General features: G+C 48.2%; 1 protein-coding gene across 3 annotated transcripts in view; it reads left to right on the plus strand.

The window, feature by feature from the left end:
- Positions 1-15,762, plus strand: part of PDZRN3 (PDZ domain containing ring finger 3) — a 240,068-nt gene that overhangs the window by 171,119 nt on the left and 53,187 nt on the right. Inside the window, exon 1 of one of the 3 annotated variants that reach the window (XM_058726212.1) lies at positions 49-172. The exons of the other annotated variants lie outside the window; for them this stretch is intronic. Within the exon in view, the coding sequence (XP_058582195.1) occupies positions 155-172 (18 nt within the window). The 5' untranslated portion in view covers positions 49-154. Of the gene's footprint in view, positions 1-48; positions 173-15,762 lie in introns of those variants that run through there. 3 annotated transcript variants of the gene reach the window in all.

A 15,762-nucleotide genomic window follows, 5' to 3' on the forward strand; every position in this document is an offset into this window, starting at 1 on the left:
TTCCAATAACAACCTGGGCAAACAGAAGTGGTAAATCTGGAGTGAGGATACATATCCTTCTCAAAGGGAGACATCAGCAACTCTTAGACTGTTCACATCAGCCCGTTTCTATTCTGTCAAGGGAGAGTTTGTTTGGAGGCACATTGATGTCGCAATGCATTGCCTTGCTCAGGTGAGCGTTGTGGGGGGGGGGGGGTCATTGCTAATGGGCTTTGGGGGTGGGGCAGAGAAAGAGGCAGCTAGAGACTAAGAGTCACTACCTCTGCCTGCTCTGAGTTGCTCTGGGCTCTCAAATTCTCTGGCTCTTGTAGATTTACGTATGTACTGGTAATTTCAGCCGTATCTGAAACACACCTGCCTGTGGTACAAAGCCCAGGCTTACCGTCCTGCCCAAGGGGCGCTGTCATCTCTATTTGTTTTCAAGCTGGTTTAAAAATAGAGACCGTTGTGCTAGAATAGCTTGCTGTGATCCGATTATTTAATGATAATTTGTACCTGTACTTTTCACAGGCCCAGGCTACCCTCTGCCATCAAAATATTTGGAATTTAGTCTTCAAACAGCGTAGGCCACTTGGGTTGTTGATTTAAAACATGCTAGAGGTTTTATAATAGTTATTTATATTGGCCAACACTGACCACTCTGCAAATGACCTGTTGATGTTGGATGTGGATGAGAGGCACAGAATACAATGCAGGAGATGGAAAGAGATCAAAAAGAATGAGTGTGTTAGCTTAGCAACAATGCTTCATGGGTTAGCAGGGAGATCAATTGTCTGTGCAGGTGAGGTTGCCAGAATTGCGTTATTTGGCCCATTTGCGGGCATTAGGCGTTCTCTTCAGGAGATTTAGGAGTTTCTCAAACCATGTATTTCATTATGGTATCAACATTGTTGACTTTATAAAATCATCATAGGCTGTATAATTATGCATAATTTATATATATATATATAGTTTGTGTGTGTGTGTGTGTAGTTCAGGCAAGAAGAAGACAAATTCACATGTATTAAAATGATTGTGCTTTTTTAAACAAAAGCTTGCCAGTCATTCTGAAGTAAGTGTTTCTGTGAAATAAGTCCATTCCTGTGGACTGTTGAAGAATTAACAGTAAATCCATTCATAGGCCTGCCCGCTGGGAAAGGATGTAGTATACTTTGTCCCAACTGTTTTCTCTCCTCACTGTACTCCTTTGCTGTCATTTATTCAATCTCGGAGTGTCCGTTTGTTTGCTGCCCATTTCTGATGTCATTTCTCAGCGTACAGATGTCAGATACGCGACAAGAGAACATGCATGTTTGACAGCTGCCCAATAAATTATGCAGAAGAACAAGTTAAGGACAACTGCCATGGACTTAAAACAAAAAATACCCCAGATATGTAGCTGGTTAAAAGGAATTTCCCTTGCAGAGCTTGCTTTGGTGCCGACCAGTTGTTACTTCATGAATAACTTATAAAATTTTTCAACTATATCCTCTTAGTGAAGCGTTAGCCTGGTTTGCCCGGGGGTGGGGGGTGGCCTTGCAGTAACTCAAAACTTGGAACCAAGTAAAATAGGGTGCCCAGAAGGAGAGCTGAAGGGAAAAAAACGCATGTGATTTGGAATTCCCAGTATTAAATCAACGCATGAATCATGATACCGTGGAGGCGGCAGTGAGGGCATCCAAGAAGCCTGGCCCAGCCCGAACTGACTCGGCCTCCTATTTTGTTCCCTGTAAGAGCATGCAGTTCCCAGCACACGGCTCTGTCTTCGGCACAGTGAGACGGAAGCCGATGTAAACAGAGTTGCACAAGGTGTCTGTTCCCACATCAGTTTTAGAGAATTCTCTGTGGCAGATATTTTGTGGTGTCTTGGCAGAAGATGACAAATGATTATCCCCGTGTTGGAGGCAGAGAAAGGAAATGTGTTTGTGGCCCAGTCTAACCGCCCCCCGCCTCCCCCCACTTCTGCCTGAGACCCTGCTACTAACCCACCATATTGACTCTGTCTTTTAATCATGTGCTCTGCCCCCGCCCAAAGAGTGCATATTTCTGGAATGATGTGGAGATTAAGGATTCATTCTGTAGCTACAAGGCCATTTGTCCTCTTCACATGGGAATCAGGCTCACTGCCATGGCCTCAGCTGCATCTGTGTTCTAACCAGTGGGCAAACTGGCCCATTAAACAAACAAACAAACAAACAAAAACCCGGCAGCTTGTTTCTTAAGTACACTAGCCAAGATCCAATTGTATTTGGCTCTCAGAACTTTCTCTCTGGGTTCACTGTTCATACTCACAGTGGATTCCTGTTACTTATGAGAACCGATTTCCCATTAAACAAGAGCAGAGTTATCTTTACATCTGTTTACAGGGCTGCGTGTGTGTGATGAGAAGCTGGAGCGTCCCTGCGATTCAGTAGAGGCAGAGCTGATGACCTAATGTAATAGTAAATGATTACGGCATAAGTGAGAGTTACCTGGCGTCAGCAAGCTGGTAGTTGTCTTAAGGGGAAGTGCTGTTTTAACACAAGCGGGCAGATGAGCCGGGGAAAGAGATACATGGACCTCATCCAGTCACGTTTAGACAGGGGGTTGGCAGCTCAACCCCTCTTTGAAACCAGTTTAACTTTGGTCTTTCTCTCCCATCTATTTACGCTCTTTAGTGACCTTGTTTGGCTCCTTTTTGCACCATGACCAAAGTGACAGACTTTAGTCTCTGTTGGATTAATCAGTGTGTTCTTTGATCCATGGCATATGTTCCCCCTAGACATTTAAAGTCAACGTATTCAGTATTTGTGGTCTGGAGGTTCAAAGTTGTTAACCAGGCTGATAGACTGGTTTGGGTATTTGCATCCAAAAGACTCTTCCTCCTTCTCTGTGTCTCTGTTTCTCTCTCTCTCTCTCTCTCACTCACACACACACACGTCCACTCCCAACAACACAAATATTGACTACACCAATCATTCATTAGCAGTAAAAATTTGAGAGCAATTATTTTTTTACTGCGCTTGCCCTGAAAGGCACCATTAATTACTTTACTGCCTGTGGATTTGAGCCAGTTTCGGTGTCCCCAAGTCTGCTCTCCTCCCGAAGGAGTATTTGCAGCTCCTAGGAACACAGCACAGGATGTCATCTGGCAAGCAGTGCACTGACATTGTGTGCTGACTTCTGAAGTGAGACGTCAAGACTCTCCTTGCCTTGGTACTGGATTCCTCCCCATGTGGAGTTCACAGGTCAGGCTTGGCAGTGACGGTAGGTTTCCCCGATGGCCTAGACCCACCAAGTAGTGGTGGGTGTTTGTGAATTTGGCATTGTGTCAGCTATTTTTTTTTAAAGCGTGAGAACCATTCCAAGTCATCTTAGAAATAATTGTCAGAGGAAACGATATTTTTGACCATTAACTTTGATGGTCTCATCCAAAGGGGCTAAAGATCCAAGGTTCCTAATGGGTGGCCATCAGCTGGTCTTTGCTCCAGAGGTTTTTAGCTCTGATGTTTCATAGGTGGCTCTGACCCAGACAACATAATCTTAATGCTGTTGGGTGGTTTTCATCCTTGTCCTCGTCTGCTTAGTCAAAGTCCATAAATGCCTTGTGGAATTTAAACTTGTGCCCTGCACCAGCTCGGCCATGAGTTTCTTCTCAATCATTTGTAATGTATATATTTATTTATTAGGAGTGGGCTATTCCTTTATTAAAAATATATTGATTGTATGAGTGGTATGGCCTTTCTCCCCACCAAATGGAAATGAACTGAGACTTATTAATGTATCTGATTACATGGTTGGGCCTCAATATCTGTTGGCTGAATTCATCAACTTGAGTCTAGCTGTTCCACACCACTTACTTTCAGTACGCTTGTGAATTATGATCCCAAGATGGAGCATTCATTAGCAGTGTCACCCATTTTCAAATCTAAGTTGAAATAGCATAGTGGTAAGTTTAACAAGAGCTTGAGAGTAAGTTCTTTTTTTTTTTTTTTTTTTTTTCAACGTTTTTTATTTATTTTCGGGACAGAGAGAGACAGAGCATGAACGGGGGAGGGGCAGAGAGAGAGGGAGACACAGAATCGGAAACAGGCTCCAGGCTCCGAGCCGTCAGCCCAGAGCCCGACGCGGGGCTCGAACTCACGGACCGCGAGATCGTGACCTGGCTGAAGTCGGACGCTTAACCGACTGCGCCACCCAGGCGCCCCGAGAGTAAGTTCTATAGGATGAAGAGGAATTACAGTGGAGAAAGTGTGTGGGCTGCAAGGCGTCTCGATCCAGGATAGGGTACTGTGGGATGGACTTATGCCATGAGAGACAAGGCGCAAATTATAATTTGGGAAATCTTTTTTTTAAAAGTTTTTTTGTTTATTTTTGAGAAAGAGAGAGAGAGAGAGAGGGCAAGCAGGGGAGGGGCAGAGATAGATGGAGACACAGAATCTGAAACAGGCTCCAGGCTCTGAGCTGTCAGCACAGAGCCTGACGTGGGGCTCAAACTCCCTAACCATGAGATCATGACCTGAGCCCAAGTCTGACCCTCAACTGACTGAGCCACCAGGTGCCCCTAATTTGGGAAATCTTTCCTAAAAGCCGCTGCTGTTGGAAGTCACAGTGAAGCTGGGTTGAATCATTTTCTTCCTTGGAAGGGTTTTGATTTTTAAAACGTGACCCGAGCATGAAGGCAAAGGCCGGGTTGGTCCGGTGCTTCCGAAGAACGCTTCCTCATGACTCCACCTTCTGGAAGAGCAACCCCCAGGGTGTCCAGCCGGCTGTTGATGGTTGCGAGTGTGACCTGGGTTCACACACCATGGGGGGGTGGGGGTGGGGGTGGGGGGCTGGTTTTGTTTTCTTAAGCGAACTGCCTTTTCTGCAAAACGCATTTGTTAGTACAGGTACTTGTTGTACCCTGGATGGAAGTATATTTTTCATCCAGGGACGTCTGTATGAGGGAGGGAAATATGTTCTTTTGCAGCCTGTGCTAGAAGAATCAAAGTCCAGGTTGCCCCTTATTATAGTTTAAATGATAGATTCTAGCATGTTTTGATTAAATTACATATTCAGTTATTTTTGTTTGAAATTAAAAGCTTGATTATATTACCGAATGCTATGTAATTTTACACGCGCTGTTCGCTTATTTAACAATGAGGCCCAGAGTGTGATTAACAATGTGGCTGCCAGTAGGAAGAAGCAAAATAATTATTTTTTCAATATACAAGTCCTCATCATGATGCAGAAATCAATATGCATCCGTGGAGGATTTGTTCTTGCCATGGATTATGGACTTCAGGGTGGCCTCCCCTCATTTCCCTATGAATGTAAAACCTGGAGATTTTGGCTGGCCAGGCAGGTTTTTATTTCTCTCTCTCTTTTTTAAAGACTGATGTTTAACTACAACCACTGGGACCTAAATCAGAGCATCCAGTGCCCAAATATGAATATTAATCAGACGCCAGGCCATGGAGCTCCTCTCTGAGTTTGACAGTTTAAAGGATCAGTTAGTTAATTACAAGATGACATGGCATGCCGGGTCCCAAGGCTCTGTCCTGCCTTCTGTCTCCTCTTTTCTTCCTTTTTGACAAGTTGGATTACATCATTACTTGTAGTTTCACTTGTTATCCCCACCATGAAATAAGAATATTTTAAGCCCTAATTATCTGTGATTTCTTCCTCCTCTGTCTCAAAGACCAGGCTTCAATAGAATGGAAGGAAACATACAAGAAGCAGAGGTTCAAAAGCTCATGAACATCAGCCTAACGACCCCAACCACACCACATGCAACATTATAGCGAGAAATCCAAGGTGCTTAATAGGCATTGTACTCTGGTGGTGGTAGTCATGGTGATTCGTTTTAAATAGACGCCTGTTTTGACTTTTGGGGCCACGTCACAATCTGCATGTTCATCCTGTGACTCATGGACCACCTGCATGAAAAACGGGTGCCTGGGTCTGCTGAATGGTTGCCTCTTTGGGTAGGGCTTAGGAATCTGCATTTAACCCCACCACCTTACCCACTCAGGAAGGGGTGATTTGGGTACACCCCAACGTCTAAGTAATTAAATGTGTTTTTTTTGGGGGGGGGTTGGTTCTTGACATGTTAGTAGTGAGGAAATGTCTACAGGCCTGGGGAGGAAAAAGATCGCAGGGGCGGGCATGGACGGCACAGTGGGAGGGATTGGAGCTGGAGAGATCCTCTCTGTGAGTGCCAAGAACCTGAGTTCAGAAGGAGAGAGGCCTCCTTTTTCCTTAGAAACTGGAGGAGCTGGACGATGGCAGGACGGTCAGAGCAAGGATGTGCCGAGTTTGTTTCTCTCCCAGTTCAGATAACTTTGGGGTGGAGGGGAGTTATATTTTTTAAGCTCTTTTATTTATTTTGAGACAGTGCAAGTAGGGAAGGGGCAGAGAGGACGGCAAAGAGTCTCAAGCATGCTCTGCGTTGTCACCGCAGAGCCCAACGTGGGGCTTGAACTCATGAACCATGAGATCATGACCTGAGCCGAAGTCCAAAGCTTAACTGACTGAGCCACCCAAGTTCCCCTGCGGGAGGCGAGGGGGGCAGTTATTGCCAGGAGACAAACACATACATTGCAAGGATGGGTGTATTTTCATGAGGTTGGCGAGAAGCAGTGCAGGCCCAGCCCACATTAGTCTGAATCAGTCAGGACTCCTTCTGTCCTCTTTTCTGTCACGTCTTGTGACAGAAGCTGGCACAAGCTGGCAGTCAATGAAGTGGGAGAGGCAGGAACTGCAGGTCCGCCTCCCCCGGCCTTGAACACATGGGAGACACGGAAGGCACAAGTTAAGAGGATAAGACAAAACGGGTTGGCTCGCAGCATTACAGTTCAGTATTTCGTTCTTGTTCTTTAAAGTTTATTTGAGAGAGAGAGAGAGAATAGGTGAGGGGCAGAGAGAGAAGGAGAGGGAGAATCCCCAGCCGGCTCTGTGCCATCAGCATGGAGCCCGATGAGGGGTTCAATCCCACGAATCATGAGATTGTGACCTGAGCCGAAATCAAGAGTCCGACGCTTCACCACCTGAGCCCCAGGCACCTCCGATTCGATATTTTAAAGAAGGAAAGGAGAAGAAACAGTGCTTCATTCTCCATCCTTCTGTGCACCCTGGTTAACCCTTCCCTCCAGGCAGGGAAATTTCATGTCACCAGAAGCATCCCGGTTTGCATGTTCTTCTCGAGCTTCCCGGGGATGTGTTGCTGTCTGTACCTGCCGTGCATACAGAGAGTACGTTCCTACAGAGTATGTATCTACAGACAGCTAAATAGGACAGTGAGTACTTTGTAAATACATATTTATTCTGTTTTGTAAATTCTTAGATTGTATCTTTGAAGATTTTTTCCAGTTGAGGTACTAACAAATTATTTTATTTTATTTTTAATATTTATTTTTGAGAGAGAGAGGAGAGAGGGAGCCTGAGCAGGGGAGGGGCAGAGAGAGAGGGAGACACAGAATCGGAAGCAGGCTCCAGGCTCTGAGCTGTCAGCACAGAGCCCGATGTGGGGCTCGAACTCAGAAACTGTGAGATCGTGACCTGAGCTGAAGTCAGCCGCTTAATCAGTTGCACCACCCAGGTGCCCCCTAACAGGTTATTTTAAAAGTCCTTACAAGGTTGTACATACATTTGGCTACTCTCTTAGATGCTTTTCCCCTTTATAATTTTACTGGTCTGTACACTCCCAAGGGGCAGAGAACTAACAGTCTCATGTTCAGTACAATTAATAGGTTAGCGTGTGTGCTGGGCAAGTGGGACTGTGGGACGGCTTGGTCAAGCAAAGCTTTGACAAACACCCTCCGTCTACATTACTGTGTATTTATTTCTTTTCCAGCGGTGAATTGCCTTGCCCCAAGGTAGGTCATGTCAGGGGGACCCAGAAAGGAGATGGGCAGAACTCGGTGTATTGGCGGGGACTCCTATCCAGGGGGAAGGTGTAAAGGGAAAGAAGGTGCCCTTAGTGCTCCTTCGTTCATCCCATAAAATAAAATGTGGTTTTGGAGCACCCACTTCCTGGCTTTCTCATTCATACTATCCTGCATAGCTCTGCCCACCCGTGGATGGGTCACCTGAAAGATGTGGCGGTCCCAGGCATCCAAACATTCGGACGCACATTAACGGGCTCTACACCTTTGTATGTCTCCGATATTACGGTTTCGCTTCAGCAAGCCCACTAATATCAGATATATCCTATCAGAGGCTATTTTAAATCACTTCAATTTTCTCTGCCCTTGGGCTCTGCCCATAAGACCGGAATCAAAAGCATAGGAGTGTGGCCTGTGATCTAGTGTTTTACTCCCCACCCCCCCATTTATACTAGAGGGAACTTTATTAGCTTTTGGACACACATATATCAGTTTTAAAGATTAAGTACAATGTCAATAGTTTTTACCCAGTTCTCAGGCATGTCAAGTTGCTGTATTTTCCCAGAGAATGTTAAAAAATTAGTACTGCCATTTGTGAGAGCATTTTTCTCTTAAAACAAGCCATTGGTCATAATATTGTTTGCCTACTTATTCTCTGAAGTGCTGTTTTATATCAAAAGTAAATCCAGGATAGAAGCTTGACAAGTAGCGTCAGACTTGATACCACATGAACCTTAGTGGTACAAGTGACTTATGAAGCCTCACTTTGCCACGGTGGCTTTTTTTCCCCCCGTCAAATAAGTCTCTTCTTCTCAACTACTTGTTTATCTTTTGAGTGATTTTAAAATAAAGAATTAGCTCCCCGTTAGCGCCCAAGCCCTCCATCCAGCTCGCGCCTTTCCTGTACCGCAAATTCCTTCAGACATGAACAGCGCAGGAGCCTCTGGCTCAGTTGCGAGCTGTTGGGAAAAAACAGTCTACGGCAGGGGTTGGTCCTAAGTCCTAGAGGCTGGCCCACGTTCAAACGCAGAAGCTGCATTTCCCTGACCCGCTTTTGGCGGTAGTTCAACCTGGCGTCCACCAAGAAAAGTACTAAATAGTTTGCCCATTAGGACACCCAGTTCGGAATTCGGGTCTGGGCCCTTTCTCACCGTCCCTGCCTCTACCCTGTGTCACCCTCTGGCCATTTTATACTTTCCCCCCCTTCCCGCCAGCATATACACCAGTCCCAGACCGCTTCCTCACACGGGGCTTCTGTCCCACCTTTTATGTGTCCTCAAGGCCATCATTCCCCTGGACTTCCCACCATGGCCCATACATCCTGCATCGTCTCCACCTGGCAGGCTCTCTCCTGTGCTGTTCCGCACACATCGCACCACCCGGGTTATTTCCCTCATCCAGATTACCTCCATCTTGCACTACCAGCTCAGACCCTGCCTCCTCCGCAGAGGCTGTCTTAATTACAGCAGAGCCAGCAGCATGGCCCCGAGGAGCTTTGTTATAATTATCTCATGGGGGCCATTAGGAGCAATGGTCTTGTTCTCCTCAACCTTGGCTCTCCGCGGCACAGAGTTTCCCTTCCCCCTTAATAGTTCAGCCCTGTCTTCCAGAGGAGGGTGTCAGGTCTTTGAATATAAAGACAAGGTTTCACAGTTTTTCTCTGTTCCCTCAGTGGGTACAATGTGCAGTTCAGATGCTTGGTAAATACCTGCTTATTGATGAATCACTGTAATGAAGCTATTTATTAGTCATAAAACACTGTGGGGTTTCTGTCTTTGGGAACTTGCAGCTTTCCCCTTAGAAGGAAGAAGCTGGTTGGAGTCACCATTCCATTGTGAACACTTAGCATGACGTTTGTTTGTTCAAATGGTTAGGAAGACAGAAAGACGTGCCCCCAAGAAACTAGCAAACAGCAGATTGCAGCAAAGCTGTAGCCCAGCACCTAGGGTCTAGAATTCTAGGCGAATTCACCTAGGTGAATTCTGTTGGGTGAAATTGGGGTTGGCTTTAACGTGAATGGGATTTAAAAGCTCGGAATTCAAACTTGAGGAAGCAGAGTGTGCAGAGGGTGTTCTAGGTAGAGCTAACAGGCTCAATAAAAGGACAGTAGGGTTGGAAGAATTGGGGGTGTCGTCATAAAACAGACCCAAGCATAGGAGGGACAGTGGGAGACAGAGAAGACTGGCAAAACAGGCATGGGAAACGTCATGGTGTGGCTAAAATTCAGTGCCAAGTGGATGTTCATTCCAAAAACATGTTAAACATGGCAGGATAGAAGATCTTGTGTGGTATGGGAATGAGCCCCTTTTCTGTTTTTAAATTCTTGATTATTTTTGTGGTAATTTTTATACACGGTAGATGAAAATGGTTTCCCGTGTACCATAGATATCAATTTGTTTTCAAAAATACTTTATTTAAATAAAACCAAGGGAGTAGCTTTAAAATTTTTTTTTTTTTTTTACATTTTATTTACTTTTGATAGAGCGCGCGTGCGCACACATGGGGAAGGGGCAGAGAGAGACAGAGACACAGAATCCAAAGCAGGCTCCCGGCTCTGAGCTGTTAGCACAGAGCCCGACATGGGGCTCGAACTCAAAAACCGCAAGATCATGACCTGAGCCGAAGTCACATGCTTAACCAACTGAGCCACCCAGGTGCCCCAACAAGGGAGTAGTTTTAAAGAAAAATACGAAGTACATTGTGTTGGGGCCATCTATCAAAAATGGTGATCCCGGGGCGCCTGGGTGGCTCAGTTGGTTAAGCAGCCGACTTCAACTCAGGTCATGATCTCGCGGTCCGTGAGTTCGAGCCCCCGCGTTGGGCTCTGGGCTGATGGCTCAGAGCCTGGAGCCTGTTTCAGATTCTGTGTCTCCCTCTCTCTGACCCTCCCCCGTTCATGCTCTGTCTCTCTGTCTCAAAAATAAATAAACGTTAAAAAAAAAAATTTAAAAAAAAAATGGTGATCCCCCATGGCTGGAAATTTGGAATGGACCAGCATAGAAATGGGAAGATTCCTCCCTCTGACCTGCCATCCCCCAGTGGGAAGGGGAGGCAAGGAAAGTTACCCAGGCCAAGGTCGACCTACTGGGATTGTCGATGTTTGCCACCTGGGCGCCATCCTTGAACTTAGAGCTGCGATAGTCCCGGGGTAGCCACAGGTCAGGCGCAGGGTGGCTCTTCTGTGAGGGCGGGGGTTTTATGTCTCTCGTTCATCCCTACACAGTGTCTGGCTCAGAGCAGGCAATTAGTACGAAGGTGTGAATCACTGGTGGTAGGTATGAAGCGAGGCTTTTATTTCCACCTGTAGCACGGAGTCTGGCCGCTGCTTTCCTCGTAGCAGCCCGGCCAGAGCTGGTGAGCTGGGAGCAGCCTGGTTCCCACACCCCCTCCCGGGTGAGCTCACGACACCAGCACACCCGCGTCGGGGCGCGCTGCCTCCTCCCTGCGGGCGGAGGAGCCCAGCCTGCAGTCTCCACCCGCGGTCTCACGCCCACCTGCTTATGCTTTCTATCTTACTGTATTGCCACGGCCACTTAAACCGGCCAGTGAGGAGGCCCACGAGGGAAGTGGGGACCACAGAGCACCCCCCCATCTCAAGGGGACACACGTTTGCCACCCGTGTATCGGATTTGGGGGGGTTATCTAAAGTTGACAAAGAAACTACACGTTTTAGGTGAAACTTCAGGATTTTGTTTTTTGCTTAGCACCTCACCCAAAACGTTGAAGATGTTGCATGGGTCCAGCCTACAGTCTGTGACCTGTAACATACTGAGGTGAAGTCCCGTCTCCTCCTCTTTCCCTCCAAGGTTTGGTCCCCTTCAGTTGTCCCTTTATGTACTTCTTTCCCAGCCTGTTATTCTAGTCATTTCTCTCAATCCACAGCAACGCAGTTGGTGCTCTTGCCATGTGAGTTCCAAATCTCTCCCTCCTCCCTCTTGCCCAGTGTCCTTCATCCTGGCGGTGTGGTCCTGTCGCTTGCTGTCTCTTCTTGGTCACCTGCGTTCAGTCTCCACAAAGCTGAGCCTGGCTTACCCCATCAGGACTTTGAAGGATGTGCATGTCCCCAACTTAATTCCCCCAGATCCTGTCCTGACATCCTCTCCAGTCGTCTTCCCTGTGTTCACACACCTGTCTCTGTCACGTCTCCTTCTCTTCCATCTCCTGCCTATACTCCAGGCCTGGAATCCTCTTTCCTGCTGTCAGGAATCCCACATCCATTGGTTGGAACAGACTTGCGTGGTTCGCAGCAGGCCTGAGACATCCCCCAGGGTCGCCGGGAGCTTGGTCACAGAGCTACAAAATTCTTCACGCCTCATGGTGTTCAGAATGTAGCTTTTGAGGAGTCTGTCACTTGTGTGAGAGCAAAGAGGTTCCGGGAGGACCTGACACGTTTCCCAGGCCCTGGCCTCAGGAGGGACACCTGGGGTCAGGCTGCTGGTGGTTGTAAACATCAAAAAGGAAACTAATACCCAGCACGAGACAGAGACACATCGCCATTGCAGCAAAAGGCAGGCCAGTTACTTACAGATTTTGGGTGTCGGTCAGCATCAGTGTGAATACGTTGTGTGACTTAGAGTTTTTTCTGCAGCTCCTCCTACTTTTCCCGCCAGGGAGCTGGCCTTTAGAGCCTCTTTGCCTGCACCAGTGTTCGTAACGAACACAGTAGGTTGTGTGAAACAAAGGGATGTGCAGCGGCTCGCGGGCTTGGGGGTTACCCAGTCTGAATCTGGGTCTCGTCTCTGCCCTTACCTGCCATGTGTGCGTGGGTCAGTCACCTTGCCTGCCTGCCCCTCAGTTTTCTCCTCATGACATGGGGAGAGGAGGGAGCAGTGCCTCATCGTGTTACACAGACAAAATGAGCTCTTTGCTCAGACTGTGACAGTCTGGTGGGCAAATTTTTGTTCAGAGGCCAAATCCAACCCTCAGCCTGTGTACACACGGCCTGCCAATGAAGAGTGTTTTCTACACTGTAAAATGGTTCCTACGTAGTGTCCTCGATTTCCTCTCTTGGCCCACAAAATGTAAAATACTTACTCTCTGGCCCTTTGTGGTAGAAGTTCCCCACCCCCTGCTCTAGAACATTCTGGAAGGGTTTGGGCTCCCCAGGTTTGTCACTTCCCTTTTGGCTTATGGTACACCCTCAGGCTGTGTTCACAGAAGTTTTACAGGCTTTGTAGAATAAGTGTGTGGAGGGAGGCCTCCATCGTCCTGGTTTGGGGGGTGGGTGCCACCCTGCAGGATGGGGAAACCCAAGGTCCCAGGAGGTTGTGAATGTCCTTCCTATACCCCGCAAGTTGTTCTTCTGGGCTGGACTAGGTTGACCCGTTACCCTTCCTTCCTCACCGGACTCCCTGAGCCACGGCCAAGGGTGTGCTCCCTCTTTTGTGTGAGGAACTCAGTCTGGAGAGGGTTTGGATATTGTTCTAGGCATTTCAGGGGTCATAGAGATGACTCAGTCAGGAGTCCACCCTCCAGGAATCTCAGCTCTAGCTGGGGAAATGGAGGCACGCACTCACTTCCGGTAGCAAGCACCAGCAGGGACACAGCGTGCCGCGGGGCCTTCAAGGAACAAAAGCATCCACTGGGGTGTCCCCAAGGCTTCACGCCCGCCAGGAAACTTGAATTTTCTGTCGAAGTTGAGGCCTGTTGGAGCTCTTTTCCCCTGGCTACCTTCCACAAAAATACGCGTGTCCCAGCCTCCCCGTGACGAATCCCTGTTGCTCTGGTGGCTTGTCCAGTGGCATGTTTTGGGGTTCAGGAAGCAGCTCCCGGTGGCCGGGGCTCGTCCGCCCGCGTGGTGTTTGAACGGTGGCTGTGGGTGGGTGCAGCAGGTGGCCCTCGCCCTGGCCTCATCGGCCCCTCCCAAGGCCTCGTGTGCGCCTTGGCTCCCGACTGCCTCAAGGGAAAATGGCAGAGCTCTTGGTGGCCGGCAGCCAGGGTGTTCCTCAGGTCCCCGGAGCCCAGCAGGTGCCCTCCGGACAGCATCACCTCACTCCAAAGGGAGGACGTGCTCTGGTTTATAAAAATAGGAGCTGAGGTCCTGCGCAGATGTTCTGAGCTTAGAGACCTTTTCAGAAACAAAATTGCACTTAGAGCTGCTGTTCTGTGTGGTTTCAGCTCCTGTGACATTCATGCGTTTGTGTGTTCTAACCTCTTTGCAGCGGCTTTTTTTCTTCGCGCTGGTGATGGGATTCTCATCCACACTTGGCTTTCTCGCGGCTCTTACTCCTCGTTCAAGCACTAAACGTGGTTCAGACAGGCTACTGAAACACCACCCCAGCAAAGGGGAAGGTTAACGAAAAGACACAAAACTGTTTCCTCAGCCCATGGTGGATTTGAATCTCTGGCCATGACTCGGTTTACCAGGCTCATAGGAACAACTTTGATCCCACAAAAGGTAGAATCTCAGTCCATTTGGGCTGCTTAACAGAACAGCGTCGATCCTGTGGCTTATGAACAGCCGAAATGTATTGCTCACAGCTCTGGAGGCTGGAAGTTCAAGATCAGAGGGCAGCCCGTCTGGCTGAGGGCTTCCTTCTAAGTCACAGATGCCGTTGTATCATCCCCCTGCAGAAAGGACTGGGAGCTCTGTGGGGTCTCTTTTACAAGAATATTAACCCTGTTCATGAGCTCTCCCTTACCTCATCAACTAAGTACTTCCCGAGGACCCCAGCTTCTAATGCCATCACCCTGGACATGAGGATTTCAACATTAATTGGCGGGCGACACAACATCCAGACCATAGCAGGCATAAAAGGCCGAGGTTTATGGCCTTGACCTTCTTGTGAGAGTTGGATTCTGTGCCCATTTTGGTCACTCCTGTGTTCTCAGAACTCAGGGAGGTGCCTCATACCTGAGGGGGTACTTAGTGAATATCAGATGCTGAATTAATTCATGAGATACGTATTGAGCCCCTGGGGTTGGGGGGAGGGGAGGGGTGGGCATCCATAGCTGAATTAGGTCTGGTCTTCCCCAGTGAGGAAGAGAGATGTAAACACAGAAGGACCACACAGTGTGAAGCGTGCCCAAAGGAAGCCGCAAAAGTGCTAAGGGCCTCCGTTGCAGGGGTAGAGGGGGGCAGATTTAAGGGGCACACCGAAGGCTCTGGAACTGGTGGTGCAAGCCGAGGGCCCACCATGTGCACAAACATGAGGCGTGAAGGACACTAATGCAGGAAGTGCTGCTAGACAGACAGGGGAGGCCGGGCAGAGCAGAATGGGTGAGATCCGCGTGCTTGGGAGCTTGGTCTGTGCTTTGAGTGAGGTGGTTTATCAGCTGTGTGTGTGTGTGTGTGTGTGTGTGTGTAGCTGCATTGTACAGTAGGAATTGAAAGAGTGAGATTCAAAGCAGGAAGAAACCAAGTTAATGAATCGTCACGATCCAGAAGAAAGCTGAAAAGAGCTTAAGGCAAGGCAGAGCCACCCGGCGGGTCTCTGAGAGAGTCGAGGGACGTGACATCGGCTCCACAGCCCCCTGGTGCGGACCCCCAAAGAGACTCCGCTTCTCCCTTGAGAACTTGATGAACTTGGGTCCATCTTCCCACTTGGTTTTTGTCATTGCTCTTCCCAGAAGAATATTTCCTCCGACTGAAACTCTGGTTTGAGGACACCTGTGTTCATCATCCATCAGGAAAAACCAGGAAGGTCAAATGACAGGTATCGGACATACAGGCACCGCAGTCTGTGTGCTGGAGGAATGTGCTTGAATGAGATAGTTGTTTCCACAGTCAGGTGAACGTAAGTTCTCGCATCCATCTGCTGACTCTCACGGCATCCCTGATGACTTTAGGAAGTTCAGAGAATGATTATACAAGCTATTCCCTGGGCACCCTCGGCCCTTAGTATGTGCCTCTTCTGTCTGTGTCTCCTTGGTCCTCGGTGACCCTACTTTGCACTGTATTTTTCATCCCTGTGAAGGCAGGAGGAGGCGGCTGTCT

The sequence above is a fragment of the Neofelis nebulosa genome, chromosome 4 (assembly GCF_028018385.1).
Source record: "Neofelis nebulosa isolate mNeoNeb1 chromosome 4, mNeoNeb1.pri, whole genome shotgun sequence".
Classification (NCBI taxonomy): domain Eukaryota; kingdom Metazoa; phylum Chordata; class Mammalia; order Carnivora; family Felidae; genus Neofelis; species Neofelis nebulosa.